Source organism: Malus domestica, chromosome 15 (assembly GCF_042453785.1).
Source record: "Malus domestica chromosome 15, GDT2T_hap1".
In the NCBI taxonomy this organism is placed as follows: domain Eukaryota; kingdom Viridiplantae; phylum Streptophyta; class Magnoliopsida; order Rosales; family Rosaceae; genus Malus; species Malus domestica.
The window spans coordinates 21717796-21739158 of NC_091675.1; the positions used below are offsets into that span (position 1 = coordinate 21717796).

The window sequence follows — 21363 nt, forward strand, 5'->3', positions numbered from 1 at the left end:
AACTCAAGAAGTCCTTGTATGGCCTCAAACAGGCTCCCAGAGCATGGTTTGACAAGTTGTTTCAAGCTCTCAAGTCTCTTGGTTTCACTCAATCATCATCTGATGCATCTCTCTTTGTTCTCAAGGTTCCCGTTCTTGTCATTGTCCTTGTCTATGTCGATGACATCTTGGTCAGTGGTCCCGATTCCTCAGTGTGCAATCTTTTCATCCAGAAATTGAGTTCTTTGTTCCTTGTAAAGGACTTAGGTCCCTTACATTATTTCTTGGGCCTTGAAGTTCATCGCACCAAAGACAGCTTATTTCTTCATCAGGGTAAATATCTGATGGACTTGTTACAAAAGGTCAAAATGGAGGGTGCTAAGCCTTGCTCTACTCCTCTTGGCACTGCCAAACTGGATCACAGTGGTACACCTTTGGAAAATCCAACTGAGTATCGGTCTATTGTGGGAGGTCTACAGTATTTAACTTGGACTCGCCCTGATATCTCCTTTGCAGTTAATCAGGTATGCCAATTCATGCATACTCCCACTGATTTACATTTGCAAGCCGCCAAAAGAATACTCATATTTCTCAAGGGTACATCCTCACATGGTATATGGTTTCATAAAGGTCCTCTCAGTTTATCAGCCTACTCTGATGCAGACTGGGCTGGCTGCACTTTTGATCGGTGATCCACGAGTGGATTTTGTGTGTTTCTTGGCTCCAACTTAGTCAGCTGGAGTGCTAAAAAGTAGCCTACAGTAGCTCGTTCTTCTACTGAGGCTGAATATCGATCCTTGGCTCATACTGCAGCTGAAGTTACATGGATCTGTAAAGTTTTCAGAGATTTTGGTTTCTCCTTCTCTGATAAACCTACCATTTGGTGTGATAACATTTCTGCCATCTCTCTTGCTTCAAACCCTGTTTTCCATGCGCGAACCAAACATGTGGAAATTGATTACCACTATATACGGGAGCTAGTTCTTGCCAATATGGTTAAAGTTCAGTATGTTTGCAGCCAGGATCAGATAGCCGATATTCACACTAAATCTTTGTCTAAGAATCGGTTTCTCTTTCTTCAATCCAAGCTTTCTCTTGGAACTCCAAGTCTTTCCAAGCTCAGCTTGAGGGGGTGTAAAGATAAGGATGCCAAGTCATGACAGTTCATATAGTTTTAGGCAACCAATTATTCTTGTTACAACTGTATAGTTTTGGTTAGGTTGTTATAATTTGTTACAGGATGTTAGAGGAAGTCTTTGTACATGGCCTTGCCTATATATATATACCCCCAATGTAAATGTAATTAAGTAAGTCAGTAAATGAGAAGATGATTATTCAGTAAAATCATTCTTCTGTTTCTTTTGGTTTCTTCATTGTTTGCCAAAACCTGGTGTTTGTGTGACGTGAATTTCACAGGGAGGCGAGCTGATGAATGACCGAGTTAAAAGAAAGAGACAGAGAGAGAGAAATGAACTCACCGGTTGACTCGGCGGGGGTTCGGAGAAGTAAGGGTGGGGAGCGAAACGAGCATAGAAATCGTCGTCATCGCCATCTTCTTCGTCGAGCGGGTTGTTTTGTGGCAGTGTGTGGTTCCACTCCATATGCTCAAATATTCTTCTGTGCCTATTGGGTGTGCTACCACCCGCCAAGCCCAGCGATCAAACAATAGAAATTCGGATCAAGTATCATTTTACCCCGTTATGTTTCATGTACGGAGTCATTCATTCTCACACGTCATTGATTTAGGCAAAACTAGTAAACAACACGAGGGTGCAAAGGAACTAATTTCTACATACTTCTCTTCTCTTCTCTTCTTGTGATGCGAAATATATAAGCACACAAATTAAACCCTCTTTTTGACAATTGTAGTATAGATGTAAGTAGGGTATCGTTCTAGGCCGGGGATTAGGAGGGATTGCTAATCTATTCTAAATTAATTTAAAAATATTAAACAAGACTCAAGGACACAAAACTAGGCTAAAAACTCTAATAACTCGAAACACACTTAGGATGACTCAAAATAATGAAAATAATCAAATTAAACACTAGGAACTGAAATGGACGGAAATCGAATTGAAAGACTAACAATAATGAAAACTAACTAAATAATATAATTTAATAATGGGGGGTGTTTGGTTTTGACGAGAAGTAAATTAAACTTAAATAAATTACAGAATTGACAAAAACATGAAATTAAGGTGAAAGGATAGGTGATGGATTAGCTAGAGGGTTCTTCTCCACACATGACACATATGCAACCTAAATTGATTTTCAGTTGTTCTTTCAATAAGTTGTGAATCTCAACACTTCAGATTAACCGTGAACAACACTTTTTTAATCTTCAAGTTTTCCTTAAGTTATTGAATTGGACGGGAAAACGCATACAACAATTCAAAACATTCTTCAAAAGTCCCCTACGTGAAAAGCACAATAGAGATACAATCAAAGATCATTAAACTTTGTGAAAACTATAAGCATTGACGAGGCATTCGTAACTATGAAAAGTATGATACTCTTGCCAAGAATTCACTTAACACGATTGTGGATAACAACCTTCACTACTTGTGAATATAAGTTCATAACGATTAGGTGAAATTCACTTATATTCTAGCATCAAATTCATGCATGTAAATTAAGTATGCATCCTTAATCGACATACAAAAATAAGTTATCTATCAAGCAGTTAAGCAAATTAAATCTCAACTCAGAAATCACAACTGAAGGTAATCAATTCATATTACAAATATATTCATGGCTTTGAATTAACCTCTAGCCAAAATAAGTTTATTTACACATTATTAATACAGAAATAAAATAGAAGTTTGGAAAGATTAAACCGAAAGTAAAACATAAGTTGGAAAGATTTAACCGAGAGAGAAAATTGAAGCCTTCTGCCCTCTGTTCCCGCCTTCTGCTGCTCCACTGGACTCTCTGCACGTGTTGGTTCAAAGCTGCAAGGACAGCTTAGCTCTCCTCTCTTTCCCGCAGCTGTTTTCCCGCGCCCTCTGTCTGCGTTTCTTTTTTATATATCTCCTCTTCACGTCTGACCTCTCTCTCTCGTTTTTTTCCTTCTATCCTTTTCTGACCTTTCTTTTAATATATAGACATAGAGAGGGACAAACCTTGTTTATAAAATGTAAATTAGTATTATCATGTGACAATAAAGGGTAAATTTGCATAACAGATCCTATAAACACAAAAATAACGTAAATAGCTCAAAAATATAAGGAACTAACCAAGAAAAGACGAGTGAATTCGAAGTAAAAATATATATAAATATGATCCGATCAAATACCCCCACACTTAACTTTTGCTAGTCCTCGAGCAAAACAAAGAAAACTAGAACAAGAAGTAACAAGAAAAACATTAGCTTCCCCCTATGTGACCCTTATAGAATTTCATTTAAGAAAACAAATCATCAAGAACCATAGCTAGCATCAAGGAACTAATCCAAGTTCATCTTCCTTATTCAAATATTAGCAGTAATCTTTGAATCATCCTTGAAGTGTAGTGTGTGAGATAGCCATGCTAATGCAATTTCAAGTTTTTATTTTTAAAATCATCATATGCAAACTAGTGACCTTCTCACGGGATATACACTCAATCACATATGTGTTTAGTTTTAGTGTGTTTCGCTCAAAGAAACAAATGTGAAATTTCTACCATAAGCTTGCATAAAGATCACTTCTCCACAGTCATAATTGCAAAACTTAAATCAAGAGGACTTTTATTGGATGTAATGAGGCTTAGGGATAGGGTTATTGAAATGAAAGAATAGGAAAACACAAGTTCCAAGCTACATTTCAAGCAATTCTTTTCTTTAGATTTATAAGAACTCAAGCTCTCCAGCAATTCTTCTAGCACCTCCAACCATACTCTTAAACTGAACTTTAAAAACTTTTTATTTTCTTTTTATACAATCTTTCTTTTTTTTTTTTTTTTTTTTTTTTTTTTTATTTTTTTAATCACAAACATGAAATACCCCCACACTTATTCTTTTGCCAAACATCTTCACAGTACTTCACAAACGTTTCTCATAAGACAATTTCGCATTGCTCGCTTGGAAAGGGTAAGGAAAAATGTTTCAGGTATAAGGGTAGACATATCTGGTGATAAGAAATAAAAGGCTCAACATACACGGCTCAAATTGGCAATCTAATGATATCATTTTTCTTTGGGAAACATGGTTATTTGGGCCATAGTGGTAAACCTAATGCCTCTATCATTTCCAAGTTCATGCAATCAATGACAAACATTTCGAAAGATCGTTACGCAAGTTCTAGAGATGTATCTCACATAAGTTCATCACACATGAAAGAATAGGAGTGTATGAAAAATGCACACACTTTCAATAGGCTCAAAAACTCACATAGGATGTATATGGTCATTAAATTCACATATGAAGCTTTAAGTCATACTTTAGTTTCACATTAACAAGGCTATGTGCATTTGGTTTTTCAAAGATGATCAAACATGTACAAAACTAACAAGAGAATTAGGAATTTCACAAAACACATGTTAACTAAGTTCTTGATAATCATGATTCAAATTTGATCTAATTATATCATTGGGTCGGGAAACTAACAAAAATCTAATTCAAAACAATAAGGGAAACAAGACAATATTTTTGGATTTTTTTAAATTTTCCGATTTTTAAATTTTTTTTTTTTTTTTTATGAAAACAAAAAGCAACAACATGGAAACAAATGAAACTCGTTCGTAGTTGAAGGTACAAAAAATTTCAATTTGGTCATTTTTTATACTCTTTACCCCCAAACTTAAACTGGACATTGTCCCCAATGTCAGAAAACACTATAATGCAAATAAAAATAAGATAAAAAAAATAATAAGAAACAAAATAAAACAATTGGACTGAAAACTTCCCTAATTTGCAGTAAAATCAAGCGATGACCCCCAAGATAAAATTCTGCAATCAACTTCAAGGGTGGAAATAACCAAAAGTTCCTGCAAAGAAAAGAAATAATTCAGTTAAGTAACACAAGAAAATATATAAAAAAAAAAAATTGCAAACGAAAAATTGAAAATCACGATAAAAGACAATGAATAAAACTAATAAGTAATCATTGGTCGTGTTTGTTGACTTTCCACAGCTTTCCTCTTGAACAGGGTGACACTTAGCTTTTTACTTGCAAGTGATGATTTGATGATATTGTACGGCGAAGCTTTGCTCTTTGGGAATGTTACAGTTCCTTATTCGTTCTCCAAGCAGATGTGGCAGCTTCTCTAGTTCTTCAGCTTGGACTCCTTCCGCTGGGATGATTGTACGAGCTGCATTCTTCTCTGCTTGTTTCTTTTGTACGTTGTCTCCACATGCTGCTGGTATCATTTTCGCTTGCCTTATCTGTTCTTCAGGTAGATGTGGCAACTTCTTTGGAAGTACATCAGCAGTGGAAGACGAGTACTCGAGAGCAATTTCTCCATGTCCTGCAGGTTAGAACAAAGACAAGGAAAAGGACATGGAAAATGCATGATATGAGATACTCTTGCTTTCAACCTTCATGATATGAAATACTTTTGCTTTGGATGGGTTGTTCGCAAGAGTATCCCAAGGAATGAGGAACACTGAGTAACTTAGGAGGATTCTTTGGGAATGCATTTTCGGAGATGAAGAAGTGTTGAGAGGGTGTGCTGAGAGAGTGTGCTTTTGCTGTGGAAGGCGAAGGTAGAAACTTATAGGACTTGTCTTCACAACCGGAACTGTTCTCCCACTCATTGTCGGCAGCCGGTGGATGGATGAATAGTACAAATTACGCGCTTTCTGACAAAGCTGCCCGTAATTTCCGCAAAGCTGCCAGTTGCATGTGACAAATGCTGACTAGGCTGAGAGAGACAGATGGTTGGAATCGGCACTTCGACAGACTGCCCGTGATTTTCGCAGAGCTGAGTTTGCGTGTGACGGGTGACAACACGTCTGGACGAATTGATCTTGCGAAATCCGGGGTTCGGCTCGTGGTTTCTGAGCAAGCCCAACTTTTAAGAAATTAAATGCCTCTTTTGAGAAAAGAATCCGGCTTTTGAGAACGGAACCCCAACTCTTCGATTTGCGAGAGGACGCTTCTTCGATTTCTGAGGAGCGCCTCTTTGATTTCTTTTTTTTATAGAGGCGTTAATTTTGTTCCACAACACACTTGAGCTCCCTCCTGTAAACACTCCCTCCTGTAAACTTCCAAAATCTTAATCAGTCCGACTCTCTTCTTTCTTCACCACCTTCAAAAAATGTCTGGCCCTTCCGATCGTCGTTTTGACTTGAACATTGGTGAAGAGGCAGCTCCGCCTTCACCAGACAACATATGGCGCCCATCTTTCATATCCCCTACCGGTCCTCTTACCGTTGGGGATTCGGTGATGAAAAATGGCATGACCGCTGCGCTGGTGGCCCGAAACCTTGTCACCCCCAGAGATAACAGACTGCTCGCTAGACGATCTGATGAATTGGCGGTTAAGGAGTCTCTGGCTCTTAGCGTGCAGTGTGCCGGTTCCGTGTCCAACATGGCCCAACGCCTATTTGCCAGAACCCGTCACGTTGAATCGTTGGTGGCTGAAATACAGAGTCTCAAAGAAGAGATTAAAGGACTCAAGCATGAAAATAAACAATTGCACAAGCTCGCACACAGCTATGCCACCAGCATGAAGAGGAAGATTGACCAGATGCAGGACACCGATGGTCAAATTTTACTTGATCATCGGAGGTTTGTGGGTTTGTTCCAACAACATCTGCCTTCGTCTTCTGGAGCGGCACCGCGTAGTGAAGCTCCAACTGATCAACCTCTGCCGCCTCCTCCTTCTGTGGCCCCGCCGACTGCTGAAGCCCCGCCTACTACTGAAGCACCACCCGACCAATGAATACTATTAGTTTACATCATTGTAAAATATTTGTACTTTACTTTTTTTTTTTTTTTTATGTATTATTATTATTATTTTTTTTTAATTGTTTTTTTTTTTTTTTTTTAATTTATTTTTTTTATATATGTAAATTAAAGTAGAAAGACTTTGGTTAACCTTCCCCCACACTTAAACTAAATAACACAAACTCACAGAAATCAAACAAATAACACAACTAACTAAACAAAACAAAATGAAAGCATTAAAGATAAGGGTGTAAAAATGCAAATCTGATTGGGTTAGCGATTCCAAAGTCTCCCTTCGTTGAATGCTTGGGTTGCCTCCCAAGAAGCGCTTGATTTAACGTCTTTAGCCGGACGCATCTTTCCTTTAAATTTCCCTCAGCTCCATTTGTACCTAAAATCAAAGAAAGAAAAATAAATCAAATATCAAAAGTAAAATACACAAACACCAATATAAACATAAACAAAAACAAAAATAAAAGGATTAGCAAAGTTACTAATCCCCGGCAACGGCGCCAAAATTTGATGCGAAATATATAAGCACACAAATTAAACCCTCTTTTTGACAATTGTAGTATAGATGTAAGTAGGGTATCGTTCTAGGCTGGGGATTAGGAGGGATTGCTAATCTATTCTAAATTAATTTAAAAATATTAAACAAGACTCAAGGACACAAAACTAGGCTAAAAACTCTAATAACTCGAAACACACTTAGGATGACTCAAAATAATGAAAATAATCAAATTAAACACTAGGAACTGAAATGGACGGAAATCGAATTGAAAGACTAACAATAATGAAAACTAACTAAATAATATAATTTAATAATGGGGGTGTTTGGTTTTGACGAGAAGTAAATTAAACTTAAATAAATTACAGAATTGACAAAAACATGAAATTAAGGTGAAAGGATAGGTGATGGATTAGCTAGAGGGTTCTTCTCCACACATGACACATATGCAACCTAAATTGATTTTCAGTTGTTCTTTCAATAAGTTGTGAATCTCAACACTTCAGATTAACCGTGAACAACACTTTTTTAATCTTCAAGTTTTCCTTAAGTTATTGAATTGGACGGGAAAACGCATACAACAATTCAAAACATTCTTCAAAAGTCCCCTACGTGAAAAGCACAATAGAGATACAATCAAAGATCATTAAACTTTGTGAAAACTATAAGCATTGACGAGGCATTCGTAACTATGAAAAGCATGATACTCTTGCCAAGAATTCACTTAACACGATTGTGGATAACAACCTTCACTACTTGTGAATATAAGTTCATAACGATTAGGTGAAATTCACTTATATTCTAGCATCAAATTCATGCATGTAAATTAAGTATGCATCCTTAATCGACATACAAAAATAAGTTATCTATCAAGCAGTTAAGCAAATTAAATCTCAACTCAGAAATCACAACTGAAGGTAATCAATTCATATTACAAATATATTCATGGCTTTGAATTAACCTCTAGCCAAAATAAGTTTATTTACACATTATTAATACAGAAATAAAATAGAAGTTTGGAAAGATTAAACCGAAAGTAAAACATAAGTTGGAAAGATTTAACCGAGAGAGAAAATTGAAGCCTTCTGCCCTCTGTTCCCGCCTTCTGCTGCTCCACTGGACTCTCTGCACGTGTTGGTTCAAAGCTGCAAGGACAGCTTAGCTCTCCTCTCTTTCCCGCAGCTGTTTTCCCGCGCCCTCTGTCTGCGTTTCTTTTTTATATATCTCCTCTTCACGTCTGACCTCTCTCTCTCGTTCTTTTCCTTCTATCCTTTTCTGACCTTTCTTTTAATATATAGACATAGAGAGGGACAAACCTTGTTTATAAAATGTAAATTAGTATTATCATGTGACAATAAAGGGTAAATTTGCATAACAGATCCTATAAACACAAAAATAACGTAAATAGCTCAAAAATATAAGGAACTAACCAAGAAAAGACGAGTGAATTCGAAGTAAAAATATATATAAATATGATCCGATCATCTTGCACACGTGTTATTTTTTACTTGGATGCTCTCTTGCCTTATTTGATCTAAAAACCGTATATAAACATGCGTGTGCATATTAGCAAGTCCAGCCTTGCTAATCGTTGGGGGGATGGGCTGCAGGAAAGGGCCCGAGGGCCGGTTTTTTCTTCTCCAGCCATGGAGAGCCCGAGTGAGGGTGGGAGCCCGAGGGCCGGGGGGTGGGCCATTGATAGGCCTATGGCCCGAGGCCCGTGACGTTAGGCCTGGGTTCGGGTTTTTTTTTTTTTTTTTTTGTCAGGCGCGTGCCCTTCATTTGCGAGTGGGGGCGCGTCGCCCGACAGGATTTCAGGCAAGTGGCCCGCGCGCCCAGTTACCGTTGGGAAGCCACGTGGCTTCCCACGGTCCGTTCAATCCCAACGGCTCTTTAATACAAGCCGTCCGATTTGCAACGGTAATAAAAATAAAATAAAAACTGATTTTATATCAACCGTTCGATCTAAGATCAACGGTTGATATTAATCTGTTTTATAAATTAAAAAAAAAGAAAAAATAGTTTTAAAATTAAGAAAAGTTACCGTTATGACACGTGGCACAATCTGGAGTGTTGGAATTCAAATATTTTAAAATCCAACGGCAGAGATTAATTATTTGAATAAAAATTTAAAAAAAATTGTAAAAAATCCAAAAAAATTGTAAAAAATCTGAAAAAATTTTTGTAAAAAATTGTTTTTACTTTTCTATAAATACCACATCTTCTCCATCTACTTTACACCACAATTTCATATTTTCTCAACTACTTTCAATCAAATTCCTATATTTCTCTCAAAGTTTCAATCCAATTTTTTTTCCACAAAATGACTATTGATGCAGGTACGAATTGGTCGCTTCTTGAAGATGTTGCGTTGTGCACTAGCTGGGTTGAAGTTACTCATAATTCCCTTACGGGTAATGAGATGCAATTGCGAGAAATGTGGAGTTTAATTCATACCAATTTTCTTGAGCAAATAGGTGGGAAAAGAACCAAAGAATCGATGTCCAGTCGTTGGAAAATACTTTGCCATTCCTTCAGTACGTGGAGAGATGCCTTGACACAAGCTAGTAGTAATGTTCGAAGTGGGGCAAATTATGCGGATGAGGTAAGAATATATTATAATTATTTGTTTGTATTATTTATTTGTTACCTAATAATTTCATTATTATTATTTGTTTGTATTATTTATTTATTACCTAATAATTTCATTATTATTATTTGTTTGTATTATTTATTTGTTACCTAATAATTTCATTATTATTATTTGTTTGTATTATTTATTTGTTACCTAATAATTTCATTATTATTCATTTGTTTGTATTATTTATTTGTTACCTAATAATTTCATTATTATTATTTGTTTGTATTATTTATTTGTTACCTAATAATTTCATTATTATTATTTGTTTGTATTATTTATTTGTTACCTAATAATTTCATTATTATTCATTTGTAGCAACTTCAAGCACAAGCATGGTATGCTGCCAAAATCAAATCAAGAAACAAATCATTCCACTGGTGGGAATGTTGGAATATTGTTAAAGATTGTCCTAAATTCAAAGTTGTGCCTGTTGGTCCAAAAGTATGCATGAACAACACCTCTCTACACAGCACCTTTGTACACAACACCCCTCTACACTCTACACCCGATCATGGCTTCCATGTTGATGAAGAAGATGGAGAAGAAGTGCCTGAAACGCCCATTCCTGAACAAGCGTCGGGGTCGACCCGTTATCCAATTAGGCCTCTAGGTAAGAAGGTTTCAAAGAGGAAAGGGAGTGCTTCCAAGAATGATTATGGAAAGTACATGCAAGAACTTGCTCGTCAAGGTGAATTGACGTTGGCACGGGAATTGGCGAAATATGAGGCTGAAAAGGCTAGAGATGAGGCAAAAGCTACAGCTATTCAACAAGCATTTCAAGCTGAACAGAGGGAAAGAGAGCTACTTAGGCAAGAAAGGGAGTTGCTTAGAGAAGAAAGAATTGCACAACGAGATCGTGACATTATGAACACGCGTTTAGAAGGGATGTCTCCAAATTCTAAATATTTTTGGCAGTCGGAGAAAACGGATGTGGTGCAAAGGAGACGTGCAAGAGAAGCGAGATCAAGACAAGATGGTCCTAGTACAACAAGACAAGATGATCCTAGCACCACAGATTGGTTAAGTGGTGATGAATAGGGTACTTTTGTAATCGGAGCCCATAGTTTTCCAATCACTTTGGGTTGTAATTTATTATTTATGTTGTTTCCATTTTATTGAAGTTAGAACTTTATTTAAAGTGAGAGTACATGTATTTAATTTCGTAATATATTTATCCTAATAATAGAATCTTTATTCATCAAATTGTTCACGTATAATGATGTAATTATAAAACACACCAAATAAAACTAAAAAACTCACCAATTGGAATTACATAAACACACCAAATAAAATTACATAAACATACGAAATAATAAAAAACTCACTACAAAAAACACACCAAATAAAATTACATAAACATACCAAATAATTCACACCAAATAAAATTACATAAACATATGAAATAATAAAAAACTCACTACAAAAAACACACCAAATAAAATTACATAAACACACCAAATACAAACAAACATACTAAATAAACTTAAGTATCTTCAACTTGTTTCAATGCCCACTGGTGCTCTATCAAGTCAATTTGCCGATCATTGTGCATAGATGACCTTTGAAGTGCAGTATATCGTTAAATGACCCTTTCATTGTAACGTCCATCCCTTTCTAATGGCTCGTGTTGCACGGGTTCTTCGGTGGCATCATGCGCACAATGTATCCGTGTTCTTGAATTGTTCATCGTGTCTGGCTCTGGCTCATATTCATCAACCGCATCATAATCGAACTCATCTTCCACAATCATGTTGTAAAGAATGACGCACATCATCATGATGGATCGAAGTGACTCTACATCGAACATTCTGGCAGCACTCTTGACGATCACCCAACGAGCTTGAAGGATACCAAAACAACGCTCCACATCCTTCCTGCACCCCTCTTAACAGCTTGCAAAGTATTTTTCCTTTACACTTCACGGACGTGGCACTGTTTTAACAAATGTTTCCCACCGTGGGTAAATGCCGTCAGCTAGGTAGTATGGCCCGTCGTACCTACGTCCGTTGATGACATACATGACTTTTGGTGCCTTTCCTTGCAGAACATCGTTGAACACTGGGGATTGGGCAAAGACGTTGAGATCATTTTGAGCCCCCGGAACCTCGAAAAAGGCGTGCCATATCCATGTATCAAAAGATGCCACTGCCTCCAAAATGATAGATTTTGCTCCTTTTCTGTCCCCATATGCGTCTTGCCATGCACTTGGACATTTTTTCCACGTCCAGTGCATACAATCGATGCTTCCTATCATCCCAGGAAAACCTCGCATCTCACCCTTCTTCAGAAGCCTTTGCAAGTCCATGCGAGTAGGTTTTCGGAGGTACTCTGCGGTGTACAAAGATTCAACTGCTCCGCAAAACCTCATTAGGGCCTCAAGAATGGTTGATTTCCCCATCCTCGTTATCTCATCCACTTGGTCTGCAGATGCTCCATACGCAAGCATCCGCAATGTTGCAGTGATTTTTTGCTCAGGCAAAAGACCCATAACACCATAAGCATCCTTCTTTTGCACAAAGTAAGAATCATGGTTGCAAACATCAGTTATGATTCTGTTGAACAAATGTCGTTCCATTCTAAAACGGCGTCTGAAGTACGTATCAGGAAATGCACTGTTATGGACAAAGTAATCGTCCAACAGCTCTTCACCCCATTGTTGCCTGCTTCTATCAAGGTTTCTTAAACGGTTGGGCCTGCATATCTGAGCAACAGTCTGGATGACTCGACGGGAATGTGAGGCTCTGGCCATTCTTGTTTCGTCATCTCTCCTTCTACACTCATCATCCTCTTCCATCTCATTTTCGGCTATCTGAAGGTTGAACATTCCTTCAGATTGGTTAAACAATTCTTCCTCTTGCTGATCGATTTCCCACATCATCCTTGATGAAGAAGAAGACATTGTAATGATGGATGGTGAAGAAGAAGCAGAAATTATGAATAATGAGATAGAGATGTTGAGAAAATTGGTGTGAGATTTGTGAGAATGGATGGTGGATTATATGGACGATTCAGAAAGGATTTAATTGTAGATAAGGCCACGTGGCATGCCGTCATTCGTTAAAAATCTGATCGAAATCTATCCTCAAAGATTCTGAAAAGATAATGACACGTGACACGATCGTATTGGATAAAAATCTTATCGAAATCGATCTCTAATAATTATCTTTTCGGATAATGACACGTGGCGCAATTTTGAACGAGTTAAAATCTGATCGAAATCTATTGTCAAAGATTCTCAAAAGATAACGACACGTGGCACGATGACATTAGATAAAAATCTTATCGAAATCCATCGCTAAATAATTGTTTTTTTATAAAATGACACGTGGCGCAATGAGAACGATTTAAAAAATCTTATCCGAAATTACAAATAATTTTATTTTGTATTATTTAAACAAACAAAAAAAAACTAATATTTTATTGCCTATTGCCAGGGGGAGAGCTCCAAGGGTGGAGATGCAAATGACAATTACTGTTCATTAATGGCAGTTACTATTCATTAAAGGCAGTTACTGTTCAAAAGGGTAGATTCAATAGTGGATTGCCAGGGGGGAGGGCTCCATGGGTGGAGTTGCTCTTAATAATTATCTTCATGTATACATCAACAAAAAATTTATATTGCAATTAAACAATAGAAGTTAACTATTAATTTAATAATACTGTAATCTCTACTAATTAATAAAACACTCATTGTCAACCAAAATCCTATGAAATTACCAGTTTAACCCTCTAATTAAAATAAGAAATATGAGACAGAAATATAATTTTACACAACCAAATTTTGCTTTTTTTTTTCAAAGCCTCACCTACATGCAATCATAACATATTTCTAATTAAAAATTAAAAATTAAGAAAAATTAAAAAAAACTTTTCACTTCCACATTCTCTATCAGTCTCTTCCTCTCTATTTCTATTTAAAAAAAATAAAAAAAAATAAATTTTCTCACACACTTTGTGTGTGCCCATATGCTAGTTTTTACTATTGAAAGAGATTTTAAGTTCGAATCACTCACGTCGTTAATAAAAAATCTCTATTAATTAATAAAACACTCATTGTCAACCAATATAAAATTACCAGTTTAACTCTCTAATTAAAACAGAACATGAATAAGAAATATGGGGCACATATGTAATTTCACACAACCAAATTTTACTTTTTTTTTTCAAAGCCTCACCTACATGTAATCATAACATATTTCTAATTAAAAAATAAATTTAAAAAAAAAAAAAAAAAAAAAAAAACTTTCCACACCCACAAAATTTCTATCACTCTCTTCCTCTCTCCTTCTATTTAAAAAAAAAAAAAAGGTCGAACCAACCCCAAATGACATCCCGAGTCCGCTGTTCAATGTTACAAGGCCCATGGGCCATGGAGAACAAGTATCACGGCAGCAACAGCCCAACTTTGGCCCCAACAGAACCGCAGATCAAAATCAGCAGCTAGGCGAGTTCGTGAAATGAACTTTGAATTCTCCGATGAAAGGAGGACTGGGATCCCTGGTGAAGGGGCCTCGTGCGGTTAACGCGATCATTCAAAAGCTGCAGAGATGCATGAGCAGCGGAACCGCCGCAGTCATGAGCTTTGGCGACGGAAACCACGGTGCTCTGGGCCTGCCGACTTCCCTCATGGGACTCGGCGTCGACGCTTACGAACCCATCCGGGTCCCTTCTCTGCCTCCTGATGTCACCAGCGTCGCCGCTGGGCACTACCACTCCCTCGCTGTCACTTCCCAAGGGCAGCTCTGGGCTTGGGGCCGAGACCTTGAAGCCCAGCTAGGCCGCGGACTGCCTTCTCCCAGGTAAAAGCCTTCAGCTTTTCAGCTTAACTGAGCTCTAAGATTCAACATAAGCTTACCCTTTTAACCATTTTTCGAAGGCCCTAAGTGATAAAAGAAAGAAGATGAGTTTATTTCTTATGGTTTTGCATCAATTGGTGAAGATTAACTATGAAAGTGCTTTTTTTTTTGGTTGTTGGTCAAGATTATGTGATTAACCGTGAAAGTGATTTCTTGTTTTGTTGTTGGTCAAGATTATGTGATTCATCATGGAAGTACTTTTTTTTTTTTTTTTTTGTTGGTCAAGATTATGTGATTCATCATGAAAGTGCTCTCTTTTTTTTTTCTTTTTTTTTTTTCTGTTGATGATCAAGATTAAGTGACTAACCATGAGAGTGCTTTTTTTTGTTGTAGGTCAAGATAAAGTGATTAACCATGAAATGGAAGTGCTTGTTAAAAAAAAAAAAAAAAAACAAAACAAAACATGAAATGAAAGTACTTGTTTTGTTGTTCCTCATGAGACCCCTCTTTTGAATTGAGTTGTTGGTAGTTATCTAACTAATGAATCTTCATTGGATTTCTGAGAATTTTCATTCGACTGGTACCACATTTTACTTTGAATTATGGAATTGTAAGTTACTGCATAATAAGGTTTTGTTGTTGGTGGCAGAGATTCATGGAATGAACCAAAGAGAGTAACTGGGTTGGATCAAGTAAACGTTTGTGCTACATTTGCGTCCGGTGTTGTTTCTGCAGCCATTGGAGATGATGGTTCTTTGTGGGTTTGGGGAAAGTCGAAGCGTGGCCAGCTTGGTCTTGGAAATCAAGTCACCGGGGCCATGGTACCTTCCAGAGTTGAAGCACTATCAGGAGAGAAAATAATTAAGGTGCGGTTTAAAGCTTAAGGTATGAATTTGTTATACGCGGTAGAAAATAGAAAATAAATGCTTTGTCTAGGATACTTGTTTACTTAATAAGAAGGAAGTTTCTGGGGCACACATGTTATTTGGCAGGTATCATTTGGTTGGGGGCATGCTCTTGCACTGAGTGAGGATGGAAAATTGTTTGGTTGGGGTTATTCAGCCGATGGTAGGTTAGGAAGCATTACAGAATCCTTGGAGCCGTCTCTACTGGAATCAAGGGCAGGTTTGAGTAATAAGGAACTATCAAGTTCAACTGTGGAAGCTGCGGAGAAGCTGGTTTTAGAAGGAATGGCTAAGGAGAATGACATGCCGATAGTTTGGGAACCTAGTTTAGTGAGAGAACTACATTCTGTTGAAGTTGTAGACATTTCATGTGGTTTTGATCATTCATTAATTCTTTGCGGTAGGTAGTGTTGTGTGCATTGATATGCTTGCACAGAAATATATATTATATTCTGGAACAACGTACATATAAATATTCATGTGCGGATGCTTGTTTCAGGTGATGGAACACTACTAAGTTGTGGGAGCAACGTATATGGTCAGTTGGGCAGAGAAAAACAGGATTTGGGATTGTTCCCTGTTGACATAAGCTTCCGTCCCACATCAATAGCATCAGGGCTTGGCCATTCTTTGGCAATTTGCCAGGTTCCATCGTCGAATGTTATAAAAGGAGCTGAAGACATTGTTACATGGGGGTGGAATCAAAGTTCTCAGCTTGGAAGAGGTGGATCGGAGAATATTCCATTGGTGGTTGAAGGGTTGGAAGGGGAAATCCCTGTCTCAGTGTCAGGAGGGCGTGTGCATTCCATTGCTCTCACATCCAAGGGAGAAGTGTGGGTTTGGGGTTGTGGTAAGAATGGAAGATTAGGGTTAGGAAGCTCCTGTGATGAAGCAGAACCGATTTTGCTCGACTCTGTAGAGGGTTGTCAAGTTTTACAAGCTGTGTCTGGATTTGATCATAATCTTGTCCTGATTGCGGAGTGATGTGCATGACATAACGATTGTAATTGCGTTTTGTTCTGTGGTTTTGCTTAGTAATTGTCCGTTTTATGGCTTCTACGCTCCAATGTATTCAGATCAAAGAGAAACAAAAATGTAGATTGTCGAATACTACGTTCTATAGTAGAGAGATCGTGGGTTTCCACTTCACGAATAATGTAGAACTTAAACATTTTATGTTGTTTTCCTTTGTCACAATGGTTGGTGAATGCGTTCTTTCAACTTCGGTCCTTTGGTTCTTTAGAATGTTGCTTCTTACGCCTGCGTCTCCAGATTTCTTGATTCGATGGACCATGAGATTTTTGTTTTGTTTTCTGCAAATATCTGTGTTGTGACAATGTAAAGATATGGTTGTATAAAATGATTCCTGTATGATTTAGAAGAATTACAGTGAAAGAACACAATATTTACATAGTATGGTATAATTTGTTACATTTACAGTCTCACACAAAGTGATTTTTGTAGATTGGTTATTGTTTGTAAACCCTCAAGAAACCTTCTGCAACTTTTTGCAAGAAGCGCAAGTAGGTGGCACTCCAATGTCACCAGATTGATATGAACCGGTCCGTGCATCATCAGCAAGGCGGAAGATCCTTAGGCGGAGGCAGAACAGATTGATCCGATCCTGGTCCATCTTCTACGACGAATGCTGTTTTCAGTCCCCAGCCAGTATGAAGCTCCAAATGACAGTGCATGAACCAAACGCCTAGACATTCAAACAAGAAGCAAAGGGTTATAGTAAGTAAATAACCGATAAGTCTCTCATTGTATACGTGGTCAGTAAATGTGGTACATGTAAATTAAAGTGATCATCGTACCTGGATTATCAGCTCTAAACCGAATGGCAGTCCAACCACCTGTGGGGACTCCAACTGTATTTCTCTCAACAGGATCAACCAAGTTATACTTAGCAGGGTCCTTGGCAGGATCAAAATTCCCAATCCCAGTTCCCACAACAAAGAAGTTGTATCCGTGGAGATGGAACGGATGCGATTCCACGGTTAGGAGATTCGTGTCTTGTAAAACCAGCTCAACTGTCGAATTGAAAGCAATCTTGCTCAGCCTAGTTCCAGTTGATGTGCCAAGACTGGAGGTGAGTGGTGCACCAGTGTAGTTGAAAGGAGTTGATGGCCTATCGGGGAAGTCGGTTTTGAACACCCCTTTGAGATTAAAGTAATGTGCTTGCAGAAGCCCCACCTGCGGCATCTCGAAAGAGATGTTGTTCAAGGAAGCAACAAATCTTGTTCCGTTGAAGCAACTAGGGCATGATTCTTTCCCGAAACCAATGGTGTAGAAGAGTTTCCGGTCGACTTTGAGAGGCACATTGGCCGGAAAGTTTGGAGCGTTTAGGCTCCGGAGATTATTGTTGTATCTTAAAGCGAAGGACGTGTCGTTAGGGTTAGGCAATTGAGGAAGGCTTGGCAGGACGGTGTTCGGAATTCCTCTGTATTGGAGAATTCCAGTGGCTATCTTGTTGTCTACGGGAACTGGAGCATCCATGAAAGGCCTAGCAGCCATGAAGTATCTGCCTGAAGCTTGATTGGCTTTGACCAAAACGTTTGTGGTCTGGCCTGGTGCAATTAGTATGGCTTGAGTAGTGAAGGGTTTGGTATAAACTGCATCAACCTCCACCACTGTCAGGTTGTGTCCAGCAATGCCGAAGAAAAGTTCGTCGTTGAGAGCGGCGTTGATGATTCGAAGGAGATAGGTCTTCCCTTGCTCAACCACCATTGTAAAAGTATCTAAAACCAAATAAAATAGAACAAAATTGGAATTAGAACTTTTGGAGTTGTGCTTATGTTCAAGCTCAATTTGTTGCTTGTGTTTAAAGAAATTCGTTTCGGGGTTTGGAGTTAAAACATTTTGGCTTTAGGGTTTCCTTTAGCAGTCCGACGTTCTATCTTTCTTAAAGATAGGACGCGCTGAGGAAACTTCACTTATACTTTTCACCTCTGATTCCATCTAACGTATTTGAAAGTAGGCTTGCTTACGTTTCTCGGAGCAAGGAAACAATGGCCCTGGCTTGCCATTGATGGTGTGAGCATCTGAGGAGTTTGGTGGCAATCCCAGGCTGTTTGCTTTGTTGACAAAGGTTTCCACATCCACATTCCACCATTCTCCAAGTATAATCTCAGTTTCCCTATACGGCTGTGGGAATGGGAATGGAGTTCCTTGTTTAGGCACGATCACAATTGCTCCATAGACAGTAGCCCTTAGCCAAAGAATATGTGCATGCCACCACAAAGTTCCTCTTTGCCCTGTCACATTGAAGCCGTAAGTGTAGCTACTTCCGGTCTGGATTGGACATTGCGTCACATAAGCCGGTCCATCTGCCCAACCATTTCGGTACTGCTTCAATCCATGCCTGTAAAGAAAGGATCAAATTCAACCCTCTACATGTTTCTGCTAAACTAACATATTTTTCTTGGGGAACCGGTAATTAGCACTTTCGCTACGAAGGGTTGTTATAAGAAAGGCTGGTTGGTTTAGTTAAATTCTTACCAGTGAATTGACATGTTGTATTGAGCATGGTTTGTAACATTGATTTGAAGTCTATCACCTTCCCGGACATATATCGTAGGCCCTGGAAACCTTCCATTTACAGTAACAATCGGTTTTGCATGGCACAATCTGCTCACATTCTTTACTTGAACCTGTAAAAGCACACAGAGGAGGATGTTATCGAATCGAAAACCATGCACGAAGTACTACTTTTTATTGCATGGAAACAACTCACATCAAACTGGTATTTCTTTATAGCAGCTTCAGCTGGAGAAGTGATTAAGCCAAGAAATCCGCAGAAAACAAACACGAACGCACACAAAAATCTGTTCCGGAGGCAGCTGCTAGCCATTTCGATTCTCTCTTTTGATCACAACTCCTTAATGGTTTATGTGAAGAGGCAATGAGGCATGAAGACAAAATGCCAAATATTTATATGAATGTGTTGAGGCAAAAGATTTGCATTTTTATTTTCAAGTTTGTTAAGGAGCTTCTGGCTTGATCAAATGATTAGGTAGGAATTGTGCTGGACATTAAATCTTATACGCAAAATTCTGAAAGGGACTCGGATTGGCTTTGACTGACTTTAAGGCTGGGATTGCTAATTTCAACTTTCAGAAACGTCAGCTTTGTAAAATGGATGAAGGATGTATTTTCCGTTTTTTTATGTGCACCAGCCAAAACCCTAAATGCAGTGCCAAGCTTTTCCGTCAAGCGAAAGGTATAGGCTATTGCTTAAAGAATCTGGTATCACTAAAGAGTCTTGTGGTGAGGAAAACTCGTCTGTACTTGGAATGTCACGGTTTTCGTCGTACTGTTATGTTCCATTTTATCAATTACGTGGCAATTCATGATTAACTTGGGTTAATTACTTGCAACATGACATACGGAGTGCACGAGAAGTTATAAGTTCTCTATGAATTCAACTAATGGATGGTCATATACTATTATCAATCCATGTGTATTTTAATGAGATGATATTATATTTTAAGTTCATGACATATTAATTATGATCTATTTATCTACTCATATTATAATACGTAAATTAATAATACCATGTGACAATGCACTGTGGTACTAAACAATCTCTCGATGCATCTCGTCTTCGTCATCCATGTAAAATCTCTTTGCAAGGTGCCATCTGGGCAATGCAAATGCTTCGCTGCTGCTATGCAATTCTTCTGTTGGGTCAGATGTCATTCTCCAGGAGTTGCTTACAGCTATGTAGGGTGCTGCCTACTAATCCTAAGGGCCCATGGTGCATCAGAATCTAATTCATTTATATACATATGAATGGGGAATATATCAATATTTGAGAGCTTACTTTAAGCGTCCCTTAGCATTTCTTTGGCATCAGAGATATGGTTGTGCGTACTTTGGGGCTCTTTTCGTTAAGGTACTTCAGATAGAAGCTTCCTCTTGCTTTTGATTTTGCCTACTCCATAAGGGAAAAACAAATGGAATACACACATAAAAGAACATCCTCTTCTCTCTTTTAACTATATTCCATCTTCAATTCTGTGTGTGTTTGAAGATTTACTTCCAAAAAAAAAAAAAAAAAAAAAAAACAAACCTTAGGCAGGAGAAAATTTTAGGTATAGGTGTTCGATCACATTATCTATAGGCATCTCTAATAATAGTATCAAACCTCATGTAGTTTGGTTGTGCTTAAATTTATGATGGTCTCATTCAATCAATGTGAGAGTTGTCTTAGTCAGACAATCCTACCGAAGTTTCTCTCCTGTAAGAGGATCTTGTAAGTTTAAACATATTTTTGTTAACTAGAATCATGTCTACATAGACCCCACAATAGTAAGAATGGCAGAGTATATTCATCTGCAGCCATTTAGGTTCCATGCATTATAGAATATGCTTTCATATGAAGCTGATAGGTCTTTATTTCTACAATGAAGCAAACAACGAGGAGCATGTAGCCAATTTGAAATTATGCAAATCCGACGATAATATTATACGAGAAAATGATATGATTAGTCACAGGTGATCGATTGATGATTGTTGATGCAATGTATTTTGAGCCCGAGTAAAAAAGAGAGGTTTTTTATACACTCAAATTTTGTTTCTGGACATCCATCAATTTTATTTAAAATAAAAAGACTCCTTTGCTTTTGTATAAAATTACCAAGACCTCCAAAATAAGAAACTC

General features: G+C 37.9%; 3 protein-coding genes across 3 annotated transcripts; 1 reads left to right on the forward strand and 2 right to left on the reverse strand.

Annotated features, from left to right (window-relative positions):
- Positions 1-11576: 11576 nt before the first annotated feature.
- On the reverse strand, positions 11577-12572 carry LOC139191771 (uncharacterized). Its single transcript, XM_070812786.1, has 3 exons — positions 12436-12572; positions 11953-12174; positions 11577-11871 (listed from the first exon to the last, which is right to left on the reverse strand). Exons 1-3 carry the CDS (start codon positions 12570-12572, stop codon positions 11577-11579), a joined length of 654 nt encoding a protein of 217 aa, XP_070668887.1.
- A 1760-nt stretch (positions 12573-14332) lies between these two features.
- Positions 14333-16923, forward strand: LOC103401151 (ultraviolet-B receptor UVR8). Its single transcript, XM_008339865.4, has 4 exons — positions 14333-14796; positions 15443-15659; positions 15786-16098; positions 16198-16923. Exons 1-4 carry the CDS (start codon positions 14474-14476, stop codon positions 16680-16682), a joined length of 1338 nt encoding a protein of 445 aa, XP_008338087.3. The 5' UTR covers positions 14333-14473; the 3' UTR covers positions 16683-16923.
- A 103-nt stretch (positions 16924-17026) lies between these two features.
- Positions 17027-19899, reverse strand: LOC103401150 (laccase-11-like). The gene is made up of 5 exons (XM_008339864.4): positions 19435-19899; positions 19200-19351; positions 18689-19062; positions 17516-18439; positions 17027-17403 (listed from the first exon to the last, which is right to left on the reverse strand). Exons 1-5 carry the CDS (start codon positions 19549-19551, stop codon positions 17273-17275), a joined length of 1698 nt encoding a protein of 565 aa, XP_008338086.3. The 5' UTR covers positions 19552-19899; the 3' UTR covers positions 17027-17272.
- Between the last annotated feature and the right edge of the window lie 1464 nt (positions 19900-21363).

Bases quoted from the DNA above. Each gene is read 5' to 3' on its own strand.
- LOC139191771 (XM_070812786.1), bottom strand. From the start codon at position 12,572: ATGGAACGACATTTGTTCAACAGAATCATAACTGATGTTTGCAACCAT. The intron at 12,175-12,435 runs GTATGGAGCATC...ATATGGGGACAG, and splicing joins GCAACATTGCGGATGCTTGC to AAAAGGAGCAAAATCTATCA. The intron at 11,872-11,952 runs GTGGGAAACATT...AGAGGGGTGCAG, and splicing joins GCTGACGGCATTTACCCACG to GAAGGATGTGGAGCGTTGTT.
- LOC103401151 (XM_008339865.4), top strand. From the start codon at position 14,474: ATGAAAGGAGGACTGGGATCCCTGGTGAAGGGGCCTCGTGCGGTTAAC. The intron at 14,797-15,442 runs GTAAAAGCCTTC...TGTTGGTGGCAG, and splicing joins CGCGGACTGCCTTCTCCCAG to AGATTCATGGAATGAACCAA. The intron at 16,099-16,197 runs GTAGGTAGTGTT...TGCTTGTTTCAG, and splicing joins TCATTCATTAATTCTTTGCG to GTGATGGAACACTACTAAGT.
- LOC103401150 (XM_008339864.4), bottom strand. From the start codon at position 19,551: ATGGCTAGCAGCTGCCTCCGGAACAGATTTTTGTGTGCGTTCGTGTTT. The intron at 19,063-19,199 runs GTAAGAATTTAA...CTTTCTTTACAG, and splicing joins TACAACATGTCAATTCACTG to GCATGGATTGAAGCAGTACC. The intron at 18,440-18,688 runs GTAAGCAAGCCT...ATTTGGTTTTAG, and splicing joins GTTTCCTTGCTCCGAGAAAC to ATACTTTTACAATGGTGGTT.